Below are 14,995 nucleotides of genomic sequence, written 5' to 3' on the forward strand. Positions count from 1 at the left end.
TACGAGGGAATGCTTTATTGTTTCCTTGTCCATTCCGGACAAAAAAAAAATTGACAGAAAATGACAAAATGACAGAATTTTTTTCCCATTTTGGTCATAGTCGTACAGGTATTGTATATATAACACTTCGACACGAGATTATCTGACTATCCACAATATAACGGCACATACATCTCGACATTCCTCCAAACTCTACTAAACCACATGACGTATGCTGTTTGAGAGCAAGAGGAATAATGAAATATACTGTTTGCCAGGAACTACGTATATCTTTCTGATGAAGATACTGTCTTTCTCACGTCACGGCCTCACATTACATCGTTGGACCCTTGTTTTAAGTAATACTTCCACAACTGCCCAGGAAAGCAGCCACTTGTAATTACAACAGAAACCGCGTCTTTTTGTGTTCTTTTTTTAACATTGTTCGCCCCTTCACATCCAACACATTACACAGTAATGTCACATCAATCAAATATACAATAAAGGACGTCCCGGACAATAGGTATTTGCAATATGAGATCTAATCGCGCTGTATAAATAGAGTATCCATGTATTCTAGATGTAACGGCACACTACATAGATTGACGTGTAGGTCTCCTTCATGGTGAAGTCCAGAAAATCCGATCTTCGCCTTTGTCTGGTCAGTTGACTATTCTGTGGATTAACAAAGACATGACATGCAAGTTGTGGGAAGTATGACGAGAATGCTCGCAGTTTTTAATAATCCTGTATCATTAATTAATATTTGCTGTTGTATTACTTTCTAATAACATTAGGCCCATGTAGTTTTGACAGATTAAATAAAGGGGGTAGTATGTTCCGTGCCCCAATGGCCATCCTCGGTTAAAAGGTTTATGATGCTGATGATAAAGGCATAGATACCGACCTGGTCATTTACATACAGCGGTACTTGAACCGGCTGTTAGGGGGCGCCATACACTCAGTGTCCTTGGGGCAGGAGCAAATGGTCTTGGGTCTGGAGCCGTAGAAAATCTTGCACATGCTGTTGCCCTTACACTGTCGATAAAAACATGTTCGAATTGTAACTTTCATTACGTTGGTGAAGATAACTCGTCCAGGAAACGTAGTAGCAATAAGAAAGTAGTTAAGTCTTCTTAAACTGGATAGATTTTTAATCAGCAGACGTTTCGGGTGTTCATCCGACTAGTATTAGAACTGATGAACACCCGAAACGCCTGCTGATTAAAAATCTATCCAGTTTGAGAAGACGTAACTACTTTCTTATTACTGTAACTTTCATTGTTTTTTGAATAGACTTCTAGATTTGTTGGAGCTGATTTGTTTGCAGGAAAGCATGCTATAGCAGAATGTCAATAACTTGTATGATTCCCTCACGTATTGGGTAGAAAACAGCAAAATAGCTAACAATAATGATGAGAAGGCAATTACACAAACCTCGAGATTGAGTGTTATTATATTACACCACACACTGTACTGGCGTGTATTGCTAAACAACATTAGTTACGCTAGGCCTGGAATTAACTGACGGGGGCTGTGGTATAATTTCATTTGGGGCATGCTGGCCCTGAAGCCGCCAAACTGGCCTGTGTAGGCCCAGGAAACAGACTGGCACCCAGGGTAATGCATAGTCAGTCACCTGGCGAAGAGGCCTTCTTCCAAACTTGCCGAGTCCACGCTTCTCTTCATTCACACGTAGTCTCTGCAGGATATCTGCTAGCAGTTCCTCCAGGGTTGCCTGAGGTGTCAGTCACAACAATAAGACACCAGTTTTAGATATTTCCAAAATGATGACGGCTGTACCTCAATCATAGTAATAATCATTTTGCACACATGGTGATTTAAACCGCAATGAATGGCAAGGGGGCTTTGATCTGGAGAACTTTCATGGGGACATTGCGGACAAGCACAATAACCAGTTTTGGATGGAACCAGTCATAACAAGAAGAAACCAGTTTTCACAATGGTAATGGCAGTACTTCAATCATAGTGGTATATTTCTGCACACAATACGTAGTTTCCTATGGCGATTTAAATCCGCCATGAAGAGCATGGGGGCTTGGAGAATTTTTGAAATCATTGGGGATAAGAACAAAAATAACTAAACAGACATTCTAAACTGAGTAATCGCTGGAAAGTAGTGCATTAAGATATTGGAAAAATTAGTGATTAAATTACTGGTCTTCGTGTAGGTCACAAAATAGCTTCCAGATATGACGTCAATATAGAACAGTGACGCATAAAGGGACATTTCCCTGGGAAATACGAGTTGGACCAATTAGTATCTGATGAATTGTAGGGTGTTCTCATCTTGCTCTATCTAGCAACCTCTGAAATCGATGCCTGACCTAAATTGGAGGCCATGTTGTTTACACAAAAAGAGAGGAGAACATATTGGTCATTTATCTCCACATTAGGGATCTTATTTTGCTCTTCCATTTATCAGAATTCCACTGGTAAATAAAACAAACAAAACGTCTAGTTAAGTGAATATTCGTATGGAGTTACAATTAAAAAAACACAACATATCAAATAGTTACGCTCAGATATTGTAAAAATGTGAAACATGTTTTGTGTTTTTCTAACTCTATGGCGATATTGATCAGATATATGCATAAGTATCGGCGTTGTTATCGTAAGCATTAGATATACTAGTAGTCAGCATACAGTACATTGTATTGTCGATAAACTGTCATGGAGGTATCTTATTGAGGTAGGGTGAAGACGGGATGTATTAGATTTGAATTATTCATGATGAACTCCGTACCTCTAATATCTTCGCAATCGTCTCATAGATATTTCGCTTCAAGCACCAATCGAGAGAAAAAAGGAAAAGATTGATTCCTCGTTGCTTCGAGGTCTTTGATTCATCGCATTGATATTGCACTTGTGCTACAGAGGTCGCGATCGTGAGATAGATTACCCATCAAATCAGTGCCCATTCTCTCTTCTTCACTATCACGGGTACTTCATCACTGGCAGATCGAGCAGCCACAGCTCAATACCCCAGCGATAGCACCTAGACCTCTGACTCACCCATTCTTCCGCACGTTCTGGAGTAGACAATAACGGTTTTGCCGTGGACTATTTGAGGTTGGCAATCCTATCAAGAGTGAAAAATTATTCACCCTGGTGTTTTGACAGGAATATGGTGATAAATTGTGGACATTTTTAAAGTATAGAATGTTTTATTATGACATCAACTATATCACAACAGTTGCAGCCCGAAGGCTGAATTGATGAAGCGATATTACAGAAATTGACTGCCAACATTAAAAATATTTTTACACAAGCCAAAAATTACAAGGGAAAATATTACGATTAACATAATCATTCATTGTAAAATTGAAATAATTCAAAAGCAGATAGAAAATACAAGTTATAAGGCAATTGGTGATATTAAAAACAATTATGTGTTCAGTAAACGGTATAGCACTCGTTCTATAGCGTTTGGTTCGTAACTTCATAATGTCCAAATTCTAGTAGAAGTAAATCCTCGTAAACTGTTTGATTCATATCTTGGACAGCTATGCTGGACACATATCCAGGACAGCTTGTTATCCCTACATAATAATTTGCAGTTTATGACATGAGTTTAATGTTATTGATGAAACGTTCAGAGTGAGAGTTTGCCATGTTTGCACTGCATTTGGCTGTGCAATATTCTGCTTGTGCCTGTCGATACATTTAAGGCAATTCATCCCAGTGCATTATGGTGCGATGTGAACTGGTTTTCAACCAGTTGTATGTTTCTTTAAGATCCAAGTAATTTATCTATGCCCTCTAGTTAGTTGTACGGTTTGCTTCTTTTTATTTTCAACGTATATATTTTTTTTCTTGAACACTCTAAGAATCAGTATGGTTGTCACGGTGTCTTGTTGTGTAGCTGAAATTAAAGAAAAGCGCATGTTATTGAAAGGCGGTGTGAAGGGATTGCTAAATCGGTAACATGATGGCTCTAAAATGCAATCAGCAGCATTCTAAACGCCTTTGAAGTATGCGCTATTGATTGTGTGGAGCTAGGTCCAATAAACTACGCGAAATTGGTACTGGCTAGAGGTTACATTTGCCTATAAACGTCCCGGGTGGTGAATGCTGCACTACTTGGAGTGGACAAACTGAAGAGGTACATGAACGCATACGTCCCTGCTGCTTCAGCTATTCTATCATAATATGGATCAGTGGATGAGAAATAGATGTCCTTGATCAATGTTTTATAAATGTTGCCGTAAGTACTTTGCTCAGTCACTGTTGCTGTTACACCCTGCTCTTATTTGGTTTTAAATCTTTTAGTATCGTTTCTATATAGCTGGGTTCCCTGTCTAACGAGAATCGTAGGAAATGTGGCAATCCATCAACCAGTACTGACGGCTACAGAGTTGTTGTTTTCTATTGTTTATAGAATGTCTTGGTTTTTTATGCATAATTTAAGGGTAATTTCAACGATTAGGGTATTGATTTGCGAACAACATTTACGTCAGAAATATGGATTCACAGTACTTACTTTGTGTACATAACAAACACTTGCCTCAAAGCTGATAGTCTAGTACTGCATGGTTGCACAATACATTACAGTTTCTTAAAACATTTACAGAAGCAACCCCATGACTACCTGACTGGAAGAAAAGATGTATCAAGGGAAAAATAATGCAAATGCCAATGGCTATTGTTACTGAGACAAAACCCCCAAAAGTTTTTCAATACAGAATATTGCTACAATCAAATGTTTCACAGGTGAGTGCACTATCAGGTCGTCATCGGGCAATAGCTTGAAGACTGCACTTTTAGGTCAAAACAATCGGTTTACATCTGCTGAAAGTTCGAACAGTGTCTGTAAAAATTTTAGTATAATCTATATTTTGAGGCTAAATATTCTAGACATGAGTTATAGAATTTTATAGTTTCCGACTTAATCTTTTTAACAATGAGACTATGATCCAAACATCACGAGGTCGTCTAGTAGATGCACAAAACTTGTATGTGCGGTACGTACTAGGTGATAAAGAAATGGCCCTTCTTGTCCAATGATTTGATCAGTTCTATCTTGTGCGAGACGGGGTTTTAGAAATCGCTTCACACACACATGCAGGCAGACAAGACGCCTAGTCTCCCATAAAGCGGCGATTCGTTCTGTGATCATGACCATGGGAATGGCGATTGTATAGCCAGAAGTTTAATAGTCGTCGATGGCAACAAAGATGACAGTATATGCCAAATGCATCTGCGTAACACATCTGTCGATGTAGTTCCTTGCAAAAGAATCAACCACTGACCCGAATAAGATTAGATGACACTATTGGGGGCTTTGCTAAATGTGAATGTGCAGTGACTGCTGGGGTGTACGATTCCTTTACTGTGGACATAAATGCGGTTAACCATTGGAGCAGAAAGTGCATGGTCCCATTGGTTTTACTTTACGCTCCAATAAAAGAAGCAATGAGCTGTACTACATTAAGACATGTGTCGTTTTCAAGGGTTTTGAGAAATAATTTCACTACACACCGCATGGTTTATTCATTTCTGACGTCACTCTTCTGATTTGTATCCTGTATTGATTTACATCGGGAAGTGCTTTTAAAATTTATGCATTGACGTCAATAAAGACATCAAATGACGCTGCTTGAAATATAAGTATACATATGACGTCAACAGGAATGTTAGAAGTGTTAGATGGTGTGTTACACCAAAGGGCAGTCATGCCAGCTTTACAGATGCAGAAGCAGCAAAACTTTCTGAATTTGACGAAAACTTGCTACTTGCCATATTACACTTTAAACAGCAATTTTCATGCAAATCCTTTTTATGAACACCATTTGTTGTTTCATCTCTGCCCCACCTTGATCGATATCCCTTTGTTAAGTAAACATAGTAATTACACCGTGTATTGGTACAACGTGGTAACAAATTGTCATCAAGTCAGACCCATGGTGTTTTCATTCGTCTTCATTATAATCTTATGTTCCGATCAATATATATCACTGGCACAGTGGGTGGTGTGGTGGTTACTTGGTTTGTGAAGTGACCAGCCTCTGCTTTAAATATAAAGCTGTCATCTTTGGATTTGGGGTAAACAAGACAATAAAAGAAGACATGTTTTACTGTGTGGCAGCGTCATGCAGTTGTGTTTTGTGTACTTTGAAAACATTTGAAAATGATAGCGTACACAAAAAGGTGTAGATTTGTAATTTTACATGACGTACTCCAAAAGATTTCCCTGTACAAAACTAGTTTTGAGGTACCTTAACTCGTACCATTGTACAATGTTACCGGTATACCACACCTATTCTTATTATCTAGCACACAGACAGTCACACGAGGCAAGATTGGGATGATTTGGATGATAATGAGAAGGCAGCAAAAGGGATTAACGTTAATAAGCCTGGCGACGATCTGATGACACGGTAGATTATGGCCAATTATTTTTAGATAACAGCTCTAATAGAGCCATCATTCGCACAGCATGCAGTCTACAAATTATTCAAGGAAGTCATCTGGTGACTACAAAGAATTAGTCTGCTACCGTTTCATTGTACCTACTATCACTCTAAATAGCTTTTTCCGAAAACAATCACAGGGTATGATTTGAATGCGGTTGCCACCCACAGACCCACGCAGCAGCACACCTCCACAGCTTTCCTTTTTACTTCTTCACTCACGTATGGACAAAAAATGGTGCAATTTCATGGCCGTGATTCGACGAGTTGCGTAAGATCTGTTAACGACGAGGTTTTATTACATCCTGCTCGAAGCAATCGAAGTGGAACCCACGCCAAAATGCACCCTGCGATCTATGTGGAATGAAAACGTGACATTTGGCGAGTCCAATATATTTTTCCGGCATTACCTTCGACAGCTTTGATAGTAAACTGTTCATGCTTGCTTGATTCGTATTGAAAAACTATCTGGTTTGAATTCATTTTTTTTTAAATTTCCGGGGAATCTCTCAAACCTTGACGCTATGTGTTCATGTAATGCACGACTACGGTCTCAGAGTTAAAGAAACAACCGACCCAAAGCGACACTACACACGATTTCGGGAAACCTTTCATTTTCCGGGTAATTGATTTTCCGAAGCCAAGGGCAAAGTGTAAAGATGTTATATCGAGGAAACAATTTCTGTTCGTACTCTAGAGCCATTTCCCGTAATGAAGCAAAGATATGGAACGGGATTATGTTAGGTAAAAACGGCTTTAGTGGCCCGTATATATCGATGCTTGCTGTGCAAAACATGTTTCTTGCTCATGGAGGGTGCTATAAATCATAGGCCTTGACGTAGCTTTTTTTTTTACACCTAGACCTGAGAAATGAATCATTTCCTTACACTATCTTACATGGAATCTCCTTTTCGTAAATGCCAGTAAGCTTATATTATTTATGTTTTGATAGTATCAATAAATAGAGACTTTATGGATGTACGAGATTATCAAACAACGACTTGATCATGTAATTACTTTTTGGCGATACAGTCAGATTTACTCACAACTTTTCTCTTTACAATTATCCGTACAATTACTGAAGTTGTGACGTTCGAATGCCCAACGCGATACCATCAACTACACAAAGCCATTCAGCCTGCATAAATTGGAGAGAATTAAGTTTGGTCATGTCCCAAAGCTATCAAGTCTCAAGAGTATCAACGCGGCCGGAAGACGAGATATTCTATCTTAGTTAGCGACATATTACAGTCACGAGTCTTTGTTTAGACCATTCATAACGGTCACATTTTTACGAATCAAGCGAGGGGCCAAACAGGCATGCAATATTAAAAAAAAGTCCTAAGTTTTTATTAGTCTTTTAGCAAATGCAGCCAAGACGCGAAAGAAGTATTCTAAAACGCAAGCATCTACGACATCCGCTTTTGTCCTTCACTACTAAGATCAGCCCCGAAAAGTAAGTGGTGAGCCTATAGAAAACTTCTTCACTGCACTGCCTGAGTCATCGTTTGGAAGTTCAAGAATTCCAGTCAATTATATAATTATACACATGTAGTAACCTCGACACCAATAGTGGTGGTACTATGACACTTCGAAAATTAAAGTGGTTGAAGAAAGCAGGATAACTACAGCTGCTTGATGAGCAGCAATGCTAGCAAATCACACAGATAAAACTACTCAAAGGAGACAAGCACACAGATTACCTCATCTTCCTCTTCGCTTCTTTCCTCAACGGGTAAGAAGTTCTCCTCCTCCTCTGCCCAAACGGAAGACATCACCGAAAGAACCACCACAAGCGTCGTAGCAAAAGTTACTACTTGAAATGCCTTCAGCGCCATTGTCTTTGCAGTGATATAACCAGCTATATAAACGCGTGCCTTCCTCTCTAGCTGTCAAGCAATCTGCGTACTGCCTGTACCACTCTGTGGACTCACCACTGTTGGAGGCGGGATTTATACCAGGATCAATAATGTAATAGATGAGAAATGAGCGCCCCAGGCGATAAAGTTGTCAGTAGGTGACGCTAGAGGATTAACTCCGTAGACGGCTGCAGCATATTACCATCAAGCTAGGAAACGGAAGGCGGGGTTTTCCTGGTAAAAGGTTTTCACGATATATTCTCCATGGGATGTTGAGAAAGTCTCAAAGGACTTTGCTCATTGGCTGCGAAGTTTTGGGTCGTTCAGCTTGAAACGAAGCAAAGTGGAGGCGACTGTGAGGAAACTAGACAGGCGTGGTCAGAAAATTATCTTCGCATACAAAATGATGCAGCTGATGTGTTCAAAGAAATCTGTATCCTAACAAAAAAAAGTATGACGATAGAATGACAACTAGAGAACTATCATCGAGTAATAACTTGATAAACATCGTAAACAGGTTTGCCTGAGGAATTCCAAATCACTTGGCTGTTAACCAAAAATATATATTGCGTTGGATGAGAAATTTGACAGGGAACCTTCCTGACAGAGATGCATCATCTGCCTAGAGGTGGTCAGATATGTACGTATACACAGGGGATATCAAATTGAATTGTGAGGTCTACTGGAAAGATACGGCTCATGGAGATGAGGTATTTGATGTACGACCAGTGCTTCCCTCAGCGATGAAGTGCGAATAGAAACTGTAGAAAAAGAGCAGAAGGGTGAAGAACGTGGTAAAATATCGGTAGATGGTGACTACGGTGTGAAAAGATAATCTATCATGTGGCAATGGCTCGTGCAAAGGCCAGGGCATGCTCTGGCCAGATTTATGAAAAAGTACGACCCTTGGAGCTTGGCTGCAATGATTCAACAGTTCCTACTAGTAGTTGGTGATATTGTTTCTTGTTTTGAACTCAACTTATAGTTGTAATTGAGCCATCAGAGTTGAACATTTACTCCAAAGCTAAAGCTATTCGATGGCCCTCATTGACAAAGGGGGAACTAGGTGATATTCAACTTGCAGACTAAGGTTCATTTGTTAATGCCAGTGTAAAGAATTTTGAAACAAAATGGCAACATTCTAGCTGCATGATATAAATCTTTAAAACATCTTAACACGACTTAACACAGCAAACAGTTTGCATAATTCTAGATAAAATGGATGGAAGAGGTTGATTAAAAGCATGTGCATGTCACAATTGAGAGAATGGGTGCTGAGTGTCGATTCGACGTCATGCAGTTATGCGTGAAAAAAGCAACCCATTTGAAGATGGATGTGCATCCATGCTTTTAAATCATTTGGGAATTTGGTGATGCCATGAAATACAACCAACCATGTTCTCCCAGTCAGTGTCGATTATGCGTAGGCGTCTTTCTCGTATATTACATAGGATTAAGAGACAATCCTGTTGTAATTGGCAGTAAATATGTACATATGAAGAGCTGTATGATAATCCAGTTAAACCGTATTGATTTGGGTTGATTTATTTGAATGTAAATTCTAGATTGGGTAATTGCATTTATTATGACTAGGTCACTGATTTACAATCAGATGTTTCACACTCTTCTTGATATCCGGGATTTTTAACAGCACTACCCGGACACTAGAAGCATAATGTAGATGCTAACATTGTTCATCAGCAGTTTGAGGTAGAAACACACCGACCTCTATGAAAAAGCAATTGTGCCAATCGTAATAATCATGTGTAATGCTTTTGTAATAAAGTACTGGATTAGGCAACAACAAAATAGTCATCAAATGGAGACCCTCATCATTACAATATTAATCAGAGACCAACAAATAACTAATACAGGCCTTATTTTTTTGCAGCAGTTCCGTACTTCAGTTTGCAATAGTTTTCAAGAACTTTGTATCTAATCCAAACCTTATCACATTCTATATGCTACGTCCTTTCTATATCGTATAAAGCACGGCCGTATGGGATATATAGAAATCATTTCTCAGACTATGCCACAGGCCTAATAATAAAGTAACCCCGCACCTGAAAGATATCCATCCAATACGGAAGCCTATATTTTCCCTCTGGCAAGTTATGCGTTGACGCATTGGACGGTGCCTTTTAATTTCCTGTTGAACACCACTATAGATGGAAACGTTAACTGTCATCGGTTACTGTGTCCACGAAGCAATACTTTCTACAAATCACACTGTGCACTTTTTAAAGAAAATATCTGTTTTCAGGTATGTATTATCAGAACAGCGTCAGAACAAAAATCTCAATAATAACCATGTTTATAAAAGGGGATACGTTTTATTATATTTGGACCGATGGGTCTCGTGGTTTGGTGGCTATAGTTTTTATTTTTTCAAAAAAGGAGGTCAAGAATAAATATGGCATGTAACACATATAGTGTTTCCACTTACCAACTATAGTAATTTGCTATGTAGGAAATTGAATATCGGTTTCTGTCATTGGCTCTCTCTATAGCCATTAGTAAGAGTTACAAAAAAGAATCATAGGCACCAAATTCAATAATTTCATTTCTTGTTGCTACCTTGGCATGCTCCGGTTCTGTCGATCAGTGCTCTTGACTTGTACACTTTACCACCGCAGGTGGCTACTTTCCGGGACATCTGGGTCTTGCTTGCGATGGCTTTCAACCACAATGTCTGTAGACTTCCTCACATGCATGAGTAATTTGATCTTCATATAGATATGCCCTTCAAAACAAAAGCAATCTTCCAGCGATGTACTCTCAGGGCATGGCCCATATTCGCCACAACAGCAGTTTAGACAAATCTAAATGGCAGAACAGACTTGTAAATGCTAACTTGATATAAAGAGTGGCTTCTGCAATGCTGCTAATAGGCATGACCTTATCTAGTACGAGAATAAAAAAAATAGCCCCCCCCCCTCTCTAACCTTGATCAAGTGAGTCATTCGAATTCCAGAATATTCTAGAATGCTCATTTAGGATACGTAGGTACCAGGCTCTGCGTAGGTACGGTACGACTCACCGAGTCAACCACTACAGTACACATGGCCAACATGGCGGTTGTTTTATTCAATTGGATATCAATGACGTTGTTCAAGGCTGATCTTTGCCCTATTATTGGATTTTAACGACCGTAGACAGGAAATGATGAAGTGATTCACTCCAGGACAGGCTGAATTCAGCTATATTGACATCGCCAGGGCATGCTGATATCGGTGGTGGCATGAGATTTAATTGGACTTTATTCCCATTGGTGAAAGGCCATCGACCTTTCGTAATTACCGCCATATACCGCCTAGAGGTCTGCGACGATTAGGGCGTCAAACGACGACAGTGCTCAATCGATGTGGTTCAGAATGTGACGTCTATCGACAAATATTGTGTTGACAAAACTGTCTGGCGCTTACGTCAGCACCGCATCATATCCCACACATTTTTTTAAGTTTACCGAAAGAAAACATATTGTTTTTGCTACGTTTCGTCTTCTTCTCCAAACAGTGACCTCTGACCTTACTGAACCAGACTCTCTTTTTTGTCATTTTGTTTTTATCAATTTTGGGGTGCCCAGAGTTCATCAGTCGTAATTTTTAACAGAATGGTTAACATCATGTTGCAAAGGTATGAGGCCGTGGAACTGTTGAGATCAAAATGGAGCAAATACATTGGTGCTCTTTTTTACTGGGATCGGTATGGATTATAAACCCCAGGTCTTTCATCACGACAAGTGTGTCATTACATTGATTTATCGATATTACCACCCCTTCTATTGTCATGAGTCACCGATAGCTGTTATGAACTAATCACACAATAGCCTATCGACCTTTACTATGTGCCAGTAAACCAGTTTAAAGACCAAGCATACACGTGAATGATAAATCGATGTAGTAAACTTGGGTGTAGTAAAAGCCATAAATCATACTGAATCATGACTATAAACTTGTAATTTCTGTTATGTACTTCGCAACAGTTCGTACTAATTCGTGGTAAAAGTTTCAAACCAGGCTACAAGGCGAAGGAACGAACAGGAAAAAAATAAGTGCTTATGTTATGCTGTGACTTTCACAGTGCTTACGGTGATGTAACAGTCTCGTCATATCAGACGGTACTACACTAGTCTAGATTCTAACTCGTTCGATGGACGAGTTCTAGTTTCCGTCAAAACTTTCTGCGGGCTAAAATGATAAATTATTTTGCCTGTGGAGTTTCATTGTCCGCAGACCTGAACACTCATGGTTTGCGAACGAACCAGATAGTCTACTGCATTCGACCATCTGCATTCTATGTGTTTGGAAATCCTGGTCCCAGATGTTCTGAATTCTGCTACATACAAGCGCTTCATCATTCTGGACTCCACGATTAGATAGCTTGAGGGGTTGTTGATCATCAACATGTTATGGCGTTCAGGAAATTGGAATCGCCTAAGGTCAAGTTTTCCTTCCATATATAACAGCTGTTCTTCCTGGGCTTTCGTCCGCCCACGCAAAATTTCACGGTCTTTAAATCCAGGGAATTAGTCCATAGATGGTAGGACAGGTGGTGTAGAAATAATTTTATTGCAGACACTGAACGATCATTTTTCAACAGACAAGAACGCTAGCCTCGTCATTAATCATATACATACAGTGAAACCCTGTTCAAACTTGCGCAAGGTATATTGAAAACTATTCACTTGTGGCAGTTAGATCTACAATGAGTTTCTTTCATCTACGAGGATGAGAAATTATAAATATATTATACGTTTACGTCTGCGGGTAGAATGCAAAATGATGACTGGTGACATCGAGTTCTGAATAATCTACGGTTAGAGCCAAAGCCAAAGGTACCTGGAACCTGACTATTAAAATCAATATTATAGAATACTGGGTCTATACCATTGGTTATGACTGATGAATCCTGGCTTTTTTCAATTCTACCATGTCAAAGCAACGAATTTATTTTTTCATGTTTATGTTTTGGTATTGGTAAGAAGTAACTCCAGGATCCAACACGTTTCTAAATAAAATGAATGCGTAAATTACATTGAGTTTCTTTGACTTCCTATAGGATGCCTCATGGTGCTCTTTAGATTATATTCAAGTTGGCCTTCTCCGGTCTATAATTCATATTTTAAATTACGAGTGAAACTACCGAGGGCTATTTGGCATTATTCGGTGCTTGAATTCAGTAATTGAGTTCCATATGCTCAGATATTTCACAATAAAAAAGTTCCTTGTCCTTATTCTGACCTCGTTGTAGTATATGGTCCTTTCAATCTTAGATGGCTGGATTATAACTAGAAAAGCTACAAATATGAATTAATTAAAAAATATTACCCTCTTTATGATTTAATTGTTCACTCATTGGTTTGGCCGACGTACATACAGCCATAGTTGCCAATCAACCTGGTTGATATTATTAATGGCCAACCGGGGACGGATAAAAATACTCTTAATTTACCCTCTTGCTTTCTTTCCCCACAAAACAAAACAACCAACTAATACGTACGTAAACTTCTGAAAATGTTCTAAAAGTGATGGTTTTCTCCCCGTTTACGAGTCACAATAATAACCACAAACTTGCAGTTTTTCTAGTTTTTTTTTAATTAATTTTCACAAACCATATAAACATTTATTGATTTTTTTTAAAAATCTACTTTTTGTGTCCTAGGAGTCATTACCTGATTCAACATAGCTGTTGAGTCCATGGTAGTCCTCTATAAATCAGTTACATGTAATCTTGACCAAAATTCTAGCACTAGTATCAGTTGGCAGTATTTCGTTACACTAACTCAGCATTTCTAGCCAATAGTTGGTGCGTTGAGCATAGAACAATCATCCAAGCAAAAGCTCCCTGTCAGCCCTCCACCCCTGGGTGCACTGGTGAAACCCGATACTATTTGGCGCGAAAAATTTGGCACCATCAGTCTGAATTTCGCGCCATTTGTTATTGTGTATGTCTCTCATGTTTTCATGTTGGGTAAATAATGTACAGAAGCATCTAGTGTAGAAATTATGAGAGACAAAGCTGCTCAAAAAGTACCAGTTTGCTGTTTTCATTGCACTTTCACCAGACGACTGTTGTAATGTGTAGTTTACAGTCAGTAACAATAAACTGCGACAGGACCGTCACCATTTAGAGCGAAAAATTCAGTCAACCAATCAGAAACTAACTACAAGCCAATTGTTGCCCACCTGAGTTGCCAAATATAGCTGTAACCTGATACCATTTGGCGCGAAAATTCAAGCCACTACAAAGCTGTCAATCATTGTCTACCGGCGTCGCCATTGGTTAATAGGGTGAAGACTGAGGCATCTGACTTGGGCGCTCTGAGAGCCAAAGCGGCCTCAAAATTAGCCTCTACCAGGCTCCGCGGATCGCTGAAAAAATAGTAGAAATTGGCCGAAATAAAGGGAAGAAGAGAAGAAGATCCAGCCGGCCATAGAGGCTCCAATTTGCGACCCACGGTCCGCGGAGCCTGGTAGAGGCTACCTCAAAATATCAATTGACTGGCCTAATCACGATATAGTAAGAACTATCGGAGGTGACTTACCCGAGTCTGTATACCTAAGTCTCCTCACTCTTGCTTCCACTCTTATCTAATCCCTGACGATACGTGTTCAATTTCCGAACTGGTTATGTCTCTGTCTATACCCTTAGTTCACATTTAGGCTGAGGTAGGAACTTTATTGTTCTGTGCGCTCTTATATTGCTTTCTCCAAATGCATC

The 14,995-nt window shown here is 39.4% G+C and overlaps 1 protein-coding gene across 1 annotated transcript; it reads right to left on the reverse strand.

Annotated features, from left to right (window-relative positions):
* Positions 1-7: 7 nt before the first annotated feature.
* Positions 8-8,417, reverse strand: LOC109468649. Its single transcript, XM_019766972.1, has 4 exons — positions 8,117-8,417; positions 1,619-1,717; positions 887-1,017; positions 8-654 (listed from the first exon to the last, which is right to left on the reverse strand). Exons 1-3 carry the CDS (start codon positions 8,249-8,251, stop codon positions 895-897), a joined length of 357 nt encoding a protein of 118 aa, XP_019622531.1. The 5' UTR covers positions 8,252-8,417; the 3' UTR covers positions 8-654; positions 887-894.
* Between the last annotated feature and the right edge of the window lie 6,578 nt (positions 8,418-14,995).

Source organism: Branchiostoma belcheri, unplaced genomic scaffold (genome assembly GCF_001625305.1).
Source record: "Branchiostoma belcheri isolate BF01 breed outbred unplaced genomic scaffold, Haploidv18h27 scaffold2, whole genome shotgun sequence".
Classification (NCBI taxonomy): domain Eukaryota; kingdom Metazoa; phylum Chordata; class Leptocardii; order Amphioxiformes; family Branchiostomatidae; genus Branchiostoma; species Branchiostoma belcheri.

Coding starts and splice junctions, on each gene's coding strand:
- LOC109468649 (XM_019766972.1), bottom strand. CDS start 8,251: ATGGCGCTGAAGGCATTTCAAGTAGTAACTTTTGCTACGACGCTTGTG. Junction 1,718..8,116: donor GAAGCGAAGAGGAAGATGAG/GTAATCTGTGTG, acceptor CTGACACCTCAG/GCAACCCTGGAGGAACTGCT. Junction 1,018..1,618: donor GAAGAAGGCCTCTTCGCCAG/GTGACTGACTAT, acceptor TTTTATCGACAG/TGTAAGGGCAACAGCATGTG.